Genomic DNA, 15,771 nt, shown 5'->3' on the forward strand with positions numbered 1-15,771 from the left:
AAGACTGCCTGTTCCCACAACGCCATGTGAACAGGACTTTGTGGTCAGCTGATGTGTGGTCAGCTAAAGAGCCATATTAATTGCCCTGCATAATTTCCTCCAGAAGCTTACGCTTCATTAAAAGAAATGAAGTGTCTTGTCTCTTGCGGTCGAGGAGATCTCCTTCAAAGTGACTCCCTATAAACTAAACTCTAGGTGGGGAAGCCACCGTTACAACAAGTGCAAGGAGTCCTGTGGCACTTTAAAGACTGTCAGATTGCCTGTGGTTTCTACCACGAGAAATCTGTTAGTTCTTTAAGGTGCCACACAAGACTTGCTGCATTTGCTATAAAGCAAAGAACCAGCATCCACGAAAAACTGAGAAATACAATTTCTTTTGCATTTGGGCTCCAGTGAGCTGAGAGCAACATTTTCATCCACAGGGTTGTTAAGGCTAGAGGAGAAAATGTGGCTTGCTCAAGGCCAGCCAGTGAGCCCTCATAGCTAAGTGGAAATTTGAACTTTTTTTTTGCTACATCCAAGCCCTGCATGCTACCCAATACACCTAGGGATGCTGGAGAAATTCGAGATGGACTAAAATGAGCTTGGATTTCTAAGAATCTGACCTGCGGAATCTGCTGCAGAGCGACCCCCGCAGCCCGCATGGAGTCCATGGACTTTTGGATGATTTTTTTTACGTCCCTGAAATTTGCGCATATATATTTGTAGGAAAATACCAACGTTTCTGCTGAGGAAATGTTGAATGGAATGGGGGACAATGCGCTAAATGTTACGTACTAAGGTAAACTATGTAAATACTTATGTAAACACTTAGGTAATTATTTACGTATGGGCCGTGGTGGCTTAGTGGTTAAGACGCTGAACTGCAGACCAGAAGGTCGGCAGGACAGCAGTTCGAGACCCGAGTGCCGCATGACGGAGTGAGCTCCCGTCTTCAGTCCCAGCTCCTGCCAACCTAGCAGTTCGAAAGCAAGAAATTGCAAGTAGATAAATAGGCACTGCTTTGGCGGGAAAGGTAACAGCGTTCCGTGCACCTTGGTATTCAGTCATGCCGGCCACACGACCACGGAAGCGTCTTTGGACAGCGCTGGCTCTTCGGCTTAGAAACGGGGATGAGCACCGCACCCTAGAGTCGGACATGACTGGTTGGGGACACCTTTACCTTTTTTAATTATGTACTTATTTTGCCACACAGTGAAAAAAAAAATTTGCATCCATCTGTGGGCAGATGACAGAACACAAAGCACCTGATAATCTGTGAAACACAGACAGAGCGGATTTCACACAGTCCGTACATCCCTCAGTACACCACCACAACTACAAGCATCACTGCCGTTCATTCCCTGAAGCCTAAAGCTACCAAGAGTACCACCAAGTGCTCTAAGCAAAATTTCCCACGGCTTCCAACAGGAGAGGCACATATGCTACAAATCCAGCTGGTGCTTTAAACACCTGAGATGGTTTGAAAAAGCAAATGGTGAGCAGTTGTTTATCCCTTCCCATAACTCCATCGGGTTTTCGAATTAACACAAATCAGGTTTAAAACAAACACAAGGGCATGTTTTGTCTTGTCACACACAGTGCATATTAACCTGTCTCTGGCGCATGGGCTATGAACATATGAACCTGACTTAGACCGAGAGAGACTATCAGTCCATCTGGCTCAGGATGGTCTTCTCTGACTAGTATCAGCTGCTGTCCAGGGTCTCAGACAAAGAGTGGACTTAAGCCATCCTTTTATCATTCTGGAGACACCAAGAATTGAACCTCAGATCTTTTGTATGCATAGCATGCGCTCTGCCACTGAACCACAGCCTCTCCTTGGAATGTAGCAATCAGTCAAGAATACAACTATGAAAGATAGGGAACATCAGTGAACTGACAAATTCCTAGTCCTCATGGGATTAAACACTTTCTTTGAACCCAGAAGCAGAGGCCTCGGTCAACTGAGCATCGCTGGACTCCCTAAAAAAGAAAAACAAAAAACCAGCACCTTCCTCCTCCCACAGTTTCCTGTTCCTGTTCAGATATTTCTTAGCCGTAACTGGCGCAAAGCAGAGTTTTCCAATTCTCTGGAGGGCAGTATATAAAGTGTCCTGCATTGGTTCCATCAATGAACCAGAACTGCCTCCTTCACCCATGACAAGAAATGGATGCCACACAAGTCTCAGTGACTTTGCTTAAGATCCTTGTCAATGTCCTTGCTCACTTGCCAAACCACCTCTGTGGCCTGCACCCATGTCAGCTATCAATGCTGCCTGATTTCTTGACAGTGGCATGCATGCTTCTCTTACTATAGAAAACCAGCCACCTAAACACTAGAGTCTGTCCTAACAACGGCCTCTTAATTAAAGCAAAAATGCAGCCGTATACACATTTTCCAGGGAGTTAAATCCAGTGGGGGTTACATCTGAGTAGACATTCTTGGGATCTCACTGTAAGGCAGCAATTCTGGTTCAGGAAAGCCATCCGACCTTTTGCCTTTTTATGGGATGGACAATGTGGGATGTTGCTGAGGATATAACTCCATAAAGTGCCATGTGGAGCCACAGTTATAATTGCACTTCTGGGTGACTGCAGAAGAGCAATGCCCCAGGGTAGAGAGGACCATGAAAGGTAAGCAAGTTCTGTGGCATAGCAAGTCAGAAATATCACTACCAGATCGTTGAAGAGATGGGAGGGCAACCCTGGAATCCCACAGTTTGGCAATGGTCACCTTGATTCTCCATAATAAATGAACAAATGAAGGATAAAATAGCCACTATGGAAGACATCTTTGTCAGACCAATGGTTCATCCTAACAATTTTTAAAAACAACAATGCATTGTTGTTTTTGTCATTCTTGTAAGCCACCTTGAACTATGCAGTTCTGTAAGTCGCCCATATGGTGAGTAAATAAATAAATAGGAAAGGCAGGGTATACAATTTTTAAATAAATAACTATCCTCTTGACAGAGTAAAGCAGCAGACATATCCCCCCTATGATTCACACTGCCAATGGAATCCAGAGTAGGGAAAGGAACGTTCCAGGCGTTGCATCCTCCATCCCAATGTCAAGTGTCCCTATGGGTATTCTATGTCAAATCCAGCTTCTACCCCATTATGGGGTTTTTGGCTCCACCAAACTGATCGGTCATCCGATACGTACATCGGTCATCGATACAAATGGCAACTCTAAATGAGACATCACACAATCCTGAACCCAAACTGCTATTTCTTTTTGCATGTTCCTCTCCCAATGTGGAGTAGAGGGGAAGACGGGGCTATCGCTGCTAGTGTCCATCCCTTGAGGGTAAAGGATCATGCAAAGCCAGCATCATCCATAGTGCCCAAATGCTGTGCACGGAAGCATCCCTTTCCAACCCAGAGGGTTTTGCTAGCATCGGGCACGCCAAATCAGTAAGAACATAAGAGCAGCCCTGCTGGATCAGGCCAATGGTTCAGCATCCTGTTTCTCATAGTGGCCACCAGCAAGATACTTCCGGGAAGCCTACAAGAATGACCCCGGTTCACGCGTTCACAAACACCCAAGGCTTTTCCAAACCCCGGATTGTTGTGAACAAAGGAGCAGCAAGCAAGTGTGCCGGTTCCTACCACACAATTGCTCTCACTGGAGCTAAACAAACCAGGCATATCCCATCGATGGGTTGTTAAGCGTGGCATGTGAACTGGGATTTCTAGGTTGTTGGGGGAGAGTTAACCCAGAGTTTTAACTCATTGTTTAAGCATAGGTTACAACTCTCAGTTGTCTCTCCCCCAACATCCCGGAAATCCCGGTTCACACATCACGCTTAACAAGCCAGGGATCAGGCAATGGGAAACAACCCGCTCGCTCACTCATGGTTCATCCACAACAACCCAGGGTTTAGAAAAGCACTGGATGGTTGTGATGTGTGAACCAGGTCATGAAGTCAATGACTATCCCCTGCTGTTCCTCTCTTGGTATTCAGAGATAAACTGCCTCTGAACATGGAGGTTCCATTTAGCTGTCATGGGCAATCGCTTTTGATAGACTTCTCGTGTATGAGTTTGTCTGATCCCCTTTAAAAGCCACAGCTCCACCAGTGGTCATTGCAACCTCCTGTGGCGGTCAAGTCCACAAGTTTTGAAGAAGTACTTTCTTTTGCCTGTCCTGAACCTATAGGAATTCAGTTCTCTGGGTTGACCTTGAATTCTGGTATTGCATCAACATGCCTGACAATCAGAACCCTGAAATTACCAGTGCTGGCAGCAGCAAAAATTCCATCCTAGAAAATGCCTTTACCTAGGCCCTGGCTGAGAGACCATCATCTCCATCACCATTCTAATGTTATGTATAACATTTTGTCAGTGTCCAAAGAGTTTTAGGTGCAATATCTCAGTCACCCTAGCCCTGAAGGGTAGGCCAGTACTGTTATCCATGACAACATAAGAAGAAGAGTCCTGCCAGATCAGACCTGTGTTTGGGAAGGTCAAATAATCTTTCCATATTCCTATATGAAATGTCCCAATTGGAGATATTAGAGGAATCCGGTTGGAGGGTGGAGCTTGATGAGCTTTCATTGTCTCGGGCCCCCGGACTTCAGTTCATCTTCCACTAGGTGGCCCAACTCAGCCTGCAACAAGTCAGGCCAGCTAGAGCTAGCGGATTTCCAGTGTTTTCTAATTTGTGTGAATTACGGCTGCGATTTGTGCAAATTACACAAATTTTGGCGGTAATTCACATAAAGTACACAAATTACAGCCATAATTTGTTTGCCCAAATTCTGACCGATACAGAAGAAATATGTGCAAAAAGTCCCTGGAGTTTGGGGGAGACCCGCTGCTCAGCTCACAAATCCAAGGTGGACCAGGCATGCCGCAGAACTCCAGCGAGCCCCCAAAGGGCCAGATTTCCCAGCGATGGACATCCCTAGTCCCAATGCACATCTTTTGGACTGGAAGCCTAGGGATTTGTACTTCCCTAAATTCTGCAATGCAGATTTCAGCACTTTAACTGTATACACATTGAAATATATGTTTACATTTTGCAGATGAATGTGAAACAGAAAGGAATAGGGGTTAAAAAAAAATGCAAGAGTGACACAGACCAGAAATAGACAAACAAGTCTAGCATCCAGTTTCTCATAGTGGCCAACCAGATGCCTCCAGGAAGCCCACAAGCAGGGCATAAAAGCCAACCCCATCACCACCATTTGTCCCCAGCATTTGCTAACCAAGGTACACTGCCTCCGAACATGGAGGTTTTATGTAACTATTATGGCCAATACCTGGCCACTACTAGCCACTGTTCTACCCATCCCACATGATTTTTCCCAATCCTTTTAAAATCTGCATTATAGATAGGGACAGAAGCTGACAAAACAGGTCCAAGATTACTGAAACACTATGGCAAAGCTGGGGACTTTCTGGGTTACATTCTTACAGCACAACCCTAGGCATAGTTACTTGGAAATAGATTCCCCTGTGTCAGTGGGGCTGACTCACAGATAAATGTGCACAGGGTAGCCACCTTAGCCATCAAAACAGCTTCTCTGTGCCCTGCCCTATTCTTCTCCTTTGGAGTACCCAGTGCTGGGAGAAGCTACCATCAGTGGAGGTATGTGGAAGAAAATTTCCCGGTGGATCATGCCCCAAAGCTCTACCCCCAGCTACAGTCCAGAAATTAGAACCCTGGCACCCAACTCAACCATCCTGGGCAGGTTTCCCTTCATTTTTTCACTGTGAGAAACCAGGATGGGAATAGTCAGCTCTTCTTCATTCAGAAATGCAATGGGCTCAGCCCAATTAAATTATAGCTTTCTTTGCAATGAGACTATTTGCAACCTGAGTTTGAAAATACAGGGTGCGTTAATGCGCTTCCTGTCAGCAAACCCCTGATCAGGGAGGCAGAAGCTGGATAAATGATGGGCAATTACATCCTTCAGCAGAGATCTTTCAGCAACTTCAAAACTGCAAGTTGCCAGGGGCAAAACAGCAACAGCCTAGTAGGACTCCCAAGGTGTGGAACTGCAAGGCTTCCGACATGGTTGCATCACATTAGGGATCAGACTACAGCTTAATGACAGAGCACACGCTTTGCATGCAGAAGGCCCCAGGTTGAATCCCCCCCTGGCATCTCCAGTTAAAAGGACCTGGGGGACGGTGATGGGAAAGACCTCTGCGGGAGATGCTAGAGAACAACTACTAGTCAGAGTAGACAATCCTGGGCCAGACAGACCAATGGCCTGTCTTGGTGTAAACACAACCAACAAATGCTAATGAGCTGAGGTGGGCAAAAAGTGGATCTCCATATGTTCTAGACATTTCCCAGCATTCCTGACTATTTCCCATGTAGCTGAAGTCCAAAACATCTGGAGATCTACTTTCTACACACCCCTGCTAAAGAGCACATGACTACTATAATTAAGGGACCATAGGATAGTTTGGATTCCCCCCATCTGGAAGAGATGTCACTAAGAGACAGTGCTCCGACCTTGTAAGGGGGCATCGCAGATCTGACCCCACTCCCTCATCCCCTCACAGCTGGTGCAGAGAGAACCGTGTCTGTTGCCTCTCCGAGGTTGGAAACTTGACCTTGGAGAGGGGAAGAAGGGGGCGTTCCAGTGGGCATGGACGGGAGGAGACCAGAGAGGCCAGGATATGAGTTATCCTGAGCCTCCTCCAGCCTCCTCCGAACTGCCCTCGTTGGATGGACTAAAAAGCCCACCTAGCAAAAATAGGAAAGACGGAGGATGGGGAGGCGAAGATTGCCTCCATTGCTTCTCCCGCCCTGTCAGCTTCAGCCCAGCAGGGCATAGGAAACTCAGAAGCCTCCAAGGTTCCTCATTTTTAAATAGATTGCAGATAATAAGCTATCAAATTACCCTGTTGTGTTCCACTTCAGTTTCCTCCGTGAAAAGACTTAAAGCGGCAAGAAGAGGAGCGAGATGAGATCAATGAAAGATAATGGAAGACTCAGATACCGGGAGAAGTGGGCAGGCAGGAGGAGGAAGCACATGTAAAGGGAGTCAGTGGTGATCCTGCATTTAAAATGGAAGCAGAAAGCCCCGTTTTAAATGCAGGATTTTAGGCTGGTGTAGAAATGCCTTTAAACAACCTTCTCATATGTTTCTTCATTCTCTCCAATAAGTAAAAAGCCTGTAGATAACCAACTAAACTCTGCTGGCTGCTGTCCCACAGTGATAGGTGAGTAGAGGTTTATAAAATTATGTATGGTATGAAGACAGTAGATAAGAGGAAATTTTTCTCCTCTCATAATACTAGAACTCAGGGGTCATCCCATGATGCTGAATGGTGGAAGATTCAGGACGGATACAAAAAAGTACTTCTTCACACAGCATATTGTTAAACTATGGAATTCAATGCCACAGGATGTGGCGATGGATGCCAACTTGGGGAGCTTTAAAGGGGACTGGAAACATTCAAGCAGGATAAGGCTACTAGTGAGTATGGCTATATACTACCTCCAGTATCAAGGGCAGTATACCTCTGTATGCCAGTCACTGGGACCATGAGGGGAAGGGTGCTCTTGTGCTCATGTCCTGCTTGTGGGCTTGTAAGCATCTGCTTAGCCAGTGTAAATAGAATGCAGGCCTAGATAGGCCTTTGGTCTGATACAGCATGGTTCTTCTTATGTTCTTAAAGAATTTAAAAAAGCAGAAGATGCTCAGGAACGGATAGGTACCAGACCTAGGGTCATGCCACAAGCTCACTAGAGATGCTCTGTGCTGCACCAATCAAGGCTGCAGGCACTTAGTTGGAGTTCCTGTGTTGTTTATGGAACGATGTTCCGGGAGGCAAGCAAGCTTGGACTTAGGGTACGTCCAGATCAGGTTTTTATTGTGCAATTGCCCTGACTTATTAACAGAATTCGGGGGGGGGGGGGAGCAGACATAGACATCTTCCTCCCATGTTTTCCCAGCACTTCTTCATTCTTTTTTCTTAGCACAGAAGATCTTTTAAGGTGGGAAAGATGGAATAGGCACATAATGTCTTTGATTGGTAGCATTAGGGCCCATCCATCTGGAAGCACAAGTATAAGACAAGTAGGTAGTCTTAGATTTTGACCTGCACTATCACAATAGAAATAAACAACACCTTTGTACACCATTCTTCCTCCACTGAGTTCAAGGTGGCTGTACATGGATATTGCTTAGCTTGTCTTCACTGTCACAACAACCCTGTAAGGCAGATTAGGCTGTGAGAAAATGACTGACCCAGGGTCACCCGGTGAGCTCCATTGCTGAGTGGGGATTTGAACTCTGATCTCCCAGGCCAAAGTCCAACACTCTCTAACCACTGCATCAGACCTATAGCGACCTATCACACAGTGAAGACAGATGTAGCATTTTAAGAGCAGTGAGGCCGATTTGGAAACTCCATCCCAGCATTCAAGCCAAATGTGCCTTTCCTCCAAGTCAGGCTCTTAAGAACAAACAAACCTGATTTTGCCAGTTGAGACGCTGGCTTTGAACAGGGATGACTGACTGATGCCCTTGACGTCACAAAGAGTCCTCCCCGGCCCGCCAACTCCAGAGTACAATCCTATGCACGTCTAGACAGATAAAAGTCCGAAACATGCATAGGATTGTTGTTGTTGTTGTTCAGTCGTTCAGTCGTGTCCGACTCTTCGTGACCCCATGGACCACAGCACGCCAGGCCTTCCTGTCCTGCGCTCTCTCTCCCAGAGTGTCCCATACAAGTTGTTGTTGAGTCGTTCAGTCGTGTCCGACTCTTCGTGACCCCATGGACCATAGCGCGCCAGGCCTTCCTGTCCTGCGCTCTCTCCCGGAGCGTGCTCAAGTCCATATTCATTGCATCCGTGATGCTATCTAGCCAGCTCATCCTCTGCCGTCCCCTTCTCCTTTTGCCCTTAGGCAATTAGCGAATGGATAAACATACATTCAGTACTTAATTGTAGTAGAAAGGCAAATAGCCCACCTGAAGCACAGAGGGAAGGGTAGGCTTAAACCAGTATTCAATTTGCTGCTTTATATGTTTATCATTCAAACTGCAAAGTCAGGAGAAAGTCAACCACATGCCACAACTGAGGGATCCACTGCCAGATCTGCCTGTCTTCACCATCAGACCAGAAATAGTCAATAGTTCTTAAAATCTGGAAAATTGTATGCTAAAAACCTCATTTCCTATGGCATATACTTTTTTTTTGGTCCCTCTAGCATTGTTACTTGAACACATTTCAGAAAAAGATCTGTTTTGACAAAAGACAATGATATGAAGAAGTGGGCACACCATGCCACCACCAACCCGCTGGGGGTAAAAACACAAATCCCAAATATTATTGCATGTCCAGCCACGGTCACAGAAGAAGTTTTGTGAGGTAACAAATGTAAAACACGTTCACACCCTAAGCCTAAAACAACCTTACCCAACCTGGAGCCCAGATGTGTTGGACTACAAGGCTGGCTGGGGGATGCTGGGAGTTGTAGTCCAACATATCTGCAGGGCACCAGGTTGGGGAAGATTGGCCTAAAAGATATGTGCCATGCTGTCACATCTTTCTACAACATCAGCATTGCATCTTGCTTGGTGGAGCAGCCAGGGCTGGATAAATCACTATGCTAAACACAACAGAACGCCATCTCAGTTTGAATCCTTGTTAGATTTATCTGGGAGTTTTACCATCTTGCTCCAAGCAAACCAGAGCTGCTGTCACATTTCCTCATGTGATGCACTCCTGCATCAGTTGTTGTATTCAGAGTCTTTGGAAGATCAGCCCTTCCATGGACCTGATTTGCAAACGCAGCTGATTGTGTGTTGGAACCTGGATGTGTTCCAATTTCCCCTTCTTGCAACAATGAGTCATTCAGCAAAATGAATGGCAACTTGCCTGTCTCTCTGCTCAGAATTTAAGCATCTTTTCTATCCTCAGCAGTGTTTTGGATGAATCCCCGCTCCCTGTTATGCTCTTCTTCAATACTAATACATTTATTAATGCATGTGAAGCACATACTTCATGGATTGGACAACAAAAGGAGTTTCCTTTTTAAAAGAAGAAGGAGGAGGAAGCAAGGAAGTCCTTTGCCTTTAACAGCAGCTCGACACACAGAAATTAAGCAAGTGATTAAAAAAAAAACTTCACTTCCATAACAGAAAAAGACATAACAGAAAAAACAGGCATCCATAAAAGGTAACAGTAAAGGTGTCCCCAACCAGTCGTCTCCGACTCTAGGGTGTGGTGCTCATCCCCGTTTCTAAGCCGAAGAGCCAGCGCTGTCCGAAGACGCTTCCGTGGTCATATGGCCGGCATGACTGAACACCGAGGTGCACGGAACGCTGTTACCTTTCCCACCAAAGCAGTGCCTATTTATCTACTTGCAATTTCTTGCTTTCGAACTGCTAGGTTGGCAGGAGCTGGGACTGAAGACGGGAGCTCACTCCGTCACGCAGCGCTCGGGTCTCGAACCGCTGTCCTGCCGACCTTCCAGTCTGCAGTTCAGCGCCTTAACCACTAAGCCACCGCGGCATCCATAACCTGCAATATTTCTGTGCGTCTAGTTTCTGCTAACTGCATGAGAGCTGGGCCTGAAAAAAAATGTGGCAACCTTATGCGGCATTTTCACGCAATCAGGATTGCGATGATGGGAGGAATAAATTCAGAATTGTTACTCACTTGTTAGAGGAAACCAGAGAAGACAGAAATGAAAGTGTCAACAGAATGTATACATAAAGCTACCCCCTTTGCTGAAGTTGGGTCAGGACAGCTAGGCCATCACCCAAAGATGACCCCTGCACCCTTACAGTCTTGTATTTATTTTACATGTACTTTTTTCTTCCCATGCCCTATCACTTTGAGGCTTGTTTTGTTAGATAATACACTTCTGGTAGGAACTAAAAACAAAACAAAACTAGACATGCCTATATCTATTTTTTAAAAAAAATATTTCTGTAAGCTGCCTTAAGAGGGCTTATTGTCTTGAAAGGTGGCCTAAAATATTTCTAAATAAATAAAGTGTATAAATATCATCATCACAATCAAATGCTCCAAGGCACTGAAACAGGATGCAGCCAGTCCTCACACACCTTTAATAGATAGCTGCATGGGAAGGCCAATATTCAGCAGGTAAAGATTTTCATATCATGGAGATTCAGCATGGTGGGGCAAGGAAGGAAGCTGCACCTGTTGAATTTCTCCCAGTTACACAGCTGTATTGTCAGTGGGGTGGGGGGGAGATGGCAACCTTAGGCAGCTCTTATGGATCCTTGGCAGTATGGTAAAGAAAAGTATACATTACTGTTTGAAAAGTGCCTTCAGCTAAGAAGAGACGGAAGGGTACCTTCTCTCATTTGCAGTTATAAACTGTACAGATGCTTCCAGTTAATCCCGTCCCTTGCAGGTTGCCAGTTGCCAACTCCCCCACCAAAAAACCCCCAGGACCTCTGTGCTTTTTACAACTGTAAAGCAAGCAGAAATTCAATAGGTAAAGCTTCTCCATGCATGCAGTTGCAAGAAAACACTTCACCTGCTTCATTCTGTGCAGCTGTAAAAGGCAGAGGATCCCAAAGAGGAGGGAAAGCTGGCAACCCTTGCAAGGCGGTAGCCATGTTGCAGCAATTTGGTTTCTTCAGCGATATTCCCAGCTCTCCTTAAACGGTCAACTTTCGTTTAAAAGAAAATCAACTCTCCTCTTCTTGTATTTATAGTGATCTGTGCATGTAGGCAGCATTTTATGCAATTGCTCACTCAGACAATTCAATCATTTTAAACACATCAAGTTACCTTTATTTATGTTCTGGCTGTTCTGCAATGATAGCCCACCTACCTCTTAGCTTCCCTCAGCACAAAATTGCTGACTGTGAGCCTGAACCCTTGTCTACCTACATGCCTTCTGTGCATTTCTTTCTTTTCAGCTTGGCTCAGATGTGCAGTCTTTTAACCTTTAGGAACACCTGCCCAGATGGCTGCTCTACAGAAAGGCCTGCCATCCCCAGGGAAGCTGGGGAATGTCACTCCAACCCACCCTGGCTAAACTTCCAGATTGTTCAGTTTGAACTGGTGCAATTAACGAAAGAGGCCCAATACCAACAAACAATTCAGGAAGAGCACCGTTCCAGGTCTCCACCCTCCTGCTGTCTGCTTCTGCATAACAAAACCTCTGGAACAAGAACCCAGCACCTACATAGAACATGTTTCTTGGCTCATCATAACAGGATTCCCCACACAATGAGAAAGGGGGGGGGGAAGAGAATCTTTAAAGTTCCAAGAAACATTACATGCTCATATCCAAAGACCAATACAAAAAGTTTCCACATGACCATTTGGAGGAAAAGAGGCCAAAGTGACTTACGCCTTCTCTGGAGACTTGTTAGAACCGATGAAGAACTCATACCCCCCCTGCTTACATGGAAATTTGGAACTTGCCTTCAGAGTGGAAAGATTAGGAAAGAGGATTGTGTAAACAGGGCTTAAATTCTAAATTGCTAGGCCTCAATCCCAGACTATCAAAATTTCCTCTGCTAAATAACTTCTACACAGTACAGGAACCCTGGCAGGGTGGTAACTATGGCTAAGGTGGTCATTTTGAACAGCTATGTGACAGGCAAAAAGTTCAGCTGCTGCAGATTATGCTAGCAAGGCGGTATGTACATTAATCCAAAAAGCATTGCCTGTTGAATTTAGGGCTGCTGTTTTGCTGCTAAAGGCACAGGAGCCCTCATTAGCCACTCTGGCATCTTTGGAGGAAGCATGGAATAGAAATAAAATCATCACTGTGGTCACTCCATGATAAGGTAAGGCACTTTGCACATGCTCAGAGGCACACACATTACTGTTTCCAGTGTTTCAAAGCCAGGTAGGCTGTACTCAGTAGTAGAGCACATGCTTTGCATGCAGAAAATCCCAGGTTCAATCTTTGGCATCTGCAGTTAAAATAAGGGTATGCAACTTTTGGGGGGCATGGGTACATTTGGCAATTTGATCAAATGTCCTGGGCACCACCACAAAATGGCTGCCATAGAAGGCATGGCAAAGGACAAGCCCCAAACTGAGTAAAAGACAGAGTATGCATGTGAGCCCCAACACACTAAACAATTCCTTTGAACCCAGAGTTTTCAGCACCAAGATACCAATTTCGGAGCAATCCCAGCTTCAGGAAAGAAAATGTGTTAATTAAAAACAGTGGGAGGGGCCGGACACTTTGATGGGCAGCAAAAAGGTGTCTGGGGTTGCACTGGGCCCTGTGGGTACCACACTGACCTCTGAGTGAAAAGGATCAGGGAGTAGGCAATGGGCAAATCCACCTGAGATCCTGGAGAGAGCCACTGCCACTCTGAGTAGACAATACTGAACTCTCTATAGGAAATGTAAGGCAGCTCCATATGTACACATTCACACTGGCACTGTAATTCAACTGCACTGTGCAATGGCCCTCAAGTAGCACAAGTAACCCCCCCCCCCCACAACTTCAGGACTTTGTTTGCAAAACTCCCCTGCATTCCAATGGGTGTGCCTCTTTTGGTCCAGGTTCTGTGCGCATGGAATACATTACAATCCCATGCATGTGCAGACAGAAAAAGGTCCCACAACTCCCAGCATGCCCCAGCCAGCTATGCTGAGAGTTCTGGGGTTTTTTTTTTTCCTGTCTAAACATGCGTAAGACTGTGCTTTAATGTACTTAATATATTAGTTGTGGAGTACCGCTGCCAATTTGAGTAGACAGTACTGGGCTAAGACAGACCAACAGCCTAACTTTTTATAACACAAATTCATGAATTCATTTCCTGTTTATCAAATCAGTGTGGGTTGTTTCTGTTTTAATTAGAACGCATCAAGACATGTTATTTGGCTGTGGAATGGGCCCTTTCAAAGGAGCAGCAAAGCAGGTATATGCCAATATTAGGGGGAGGAGAAAGAGAGAGAGAGGGTGACGGAGCCACACCCTGAGAGATTAAATTCTGGAATGTGCCAACAGCAATCTCAAGCAAACTATGCTTGAAGAGGAAAATTAAAGCTGCATTCTTCTGCCTATTTCCCTAGGTGGAAGTCCCACACAGTGGAATTTATGTTAGGGTAAACATGCATAGGATCAGGCTGCCCCGAAGAGAAGCCCAGAGCTTAACAGAAGCCAGGATTCACCAGAGGTTAACCCTGCAAACTGTTTCAGTGTGAAGGGCTCAACCCTGGAACATAAGAAATAACATGTGAGAGAGCACTGTTGAGCATCTACAAAGTGCTTTTCACACACCAGTCAGTAACCACAACCCATCTTCAGGAGTAAGTTGGCAAGGATTTTCTGGGCAGTAAGGTTGCCGTTGGTTTTACTGGCCCTGCTCCAGCGTCTTTAACAGCCCGACACACAGAAATTAAGCAGGAAAATCTTTCTCCATTATCTTAACTCTATGCCAGGTAAACATAGCTTCCCAAATTTCTGCATTTTCAAGCTGCCTCTAAAAACACAGAAATAAGGCGGGTAAAAAACAACAACAACAACAACTATAACCAGCCCTAGTTTCACGACTCAGTCCTGGATCATGAGAAGTAACAACCGAGAATTATCACAGGGCACGTGCCGGGTGCCATTTGCACACCACCCAGTAATCCACCTGCCCCAATCCAGGACGGATTCAAGGTGGGGATGGGGAAAGTATTGCACAGAGAGTGCAACTTCCTAGCAGGTTTGATCTCGAAGACATCTTATTTTGAACCAGAACGAAAAGCACCGGGGATGGGAGGAGGGAGATGTCCCGGGAACTATGAGCAAAAGGCTGCTCCAGACAGTGACTCTGTCTGGATCAAGGGCTGGAGGAACGTAGGAAGGAAGTCCAGATAACCTGCTAAGCACCTGTGCTGAGTTTCTAAACAACAGCTCCAACCCGGCCAGGAACCGGATCCACACTGCAAACAACCACACACACACAGCAACGCTCACCTCTTCTTCTGAACTGTTGGGCTGTATTTCCCTTTGTTTCTTCTCTTGAACAGCGAATGCATAATGATGAACCCTGGACGCAACCAGCAGCTGCGGATGAAATCTGCTTTCAGTGGCAGGCAAAGCAAGGAATCGGCGCGGGCTGTCGATGCTCCTCTGCCCCTCGCCGAAAGGCTAGTGGTGGTGGTGTCTTTTTCTGCTGCTGGATCCCGCCGGTTTAAAAAGTTGCTGAATGGAGAGGAGACCCAACAACTTCGCAGCTACCTCCAGTCCTGTTTCTCCGGCACTGCTGCCAAGGGACGTGTGCTCCTCCCAGGCCGAGCTAGATAGGAGCTGCCTCCTACAGGAGGTGTTTCCTACCTACCATACATGTCACGGGTCCAGGCGGAGCTACTCCAGGCCATAATTTCCTCCTCGGCCTTTGCTGGGAGCAGAGGTTGCTAAGGGAACTTATCTAAGATTAGTGCATCTTTCTGCCATCAGCGGTATTAGGCTTTCAGCTTCTTTTTCTCTGCCCGTGCGACTTTTAACAGCGGTCCAACAGGCAGAAATCAGTCAGGTAAAGCTTTTTCCAGCATGAAGCTACGTGGTGGTGGGGAAACTGCACCACCTAAATTCCTGCATCTCAGGCTGGCTGCTAAAGGCACAGGAGCAGGGGCAGATGAAAAGAAGGAAGATGGCAACTTTATGTGGGACACTGGTAGGGGTGGCAAGTTTTGAACTGGCTTCTGCAGCTGTGCCCTTTCAGGCAGTTTGATCTGCACAGGAATTAGCAGAGGATAATGCTTAACAGCTGCATTACAGCATGCTTCACCAGTTGATCTTACCAGCTCAAACTGCTGTGAAAGTCGCAACAGCAGGTCAGGCTGGCTTTTTTCTGATCAGTTGGCAATCCTATTTG

The 15,771-nt window shown here is 46.1% G+C and overlaps 1 protein-coding gene across 1 annotated transcript in view; it reads right to left on the reverse strand.

Annotated features, from left to right (window-relative positions):
- PPL (periplakin) overlaps nt 1-15,164 on the reverse strand; it is an 83,776-nt gene extending 68,612 nt beyond the window's left edge. The window contains exon 1 of the mRNA XM_084818845.1: nt 14,871-15,164. Within this exon, the coding sequence (XP_084674971.1) occupies nt 14,871-14,932 (62 nt within the window). The 5' untranslated portion in view covers nt 14,933-15,164. The remainder of the gene's footprint in view (nt 1-14,870) is intronic.
- Between the last annotated feature and the right edge of the window lie 607 nt (nt 15,165-15,771).

Source organism: Heloderma suspectum, chromosome 12, assembly GCF_057233095.1.
Source record: "Heloderma suspectum isolate Gila_16-S chromosome 12, 16-S_ref, whole genome shotgun sequence".
Lineage (NCBI taxonomy): Eukaryota > Metazoa > Chordata > Lepidosauria > Squamata > Helodermatidae > Heloderma > Heloderma suspectum.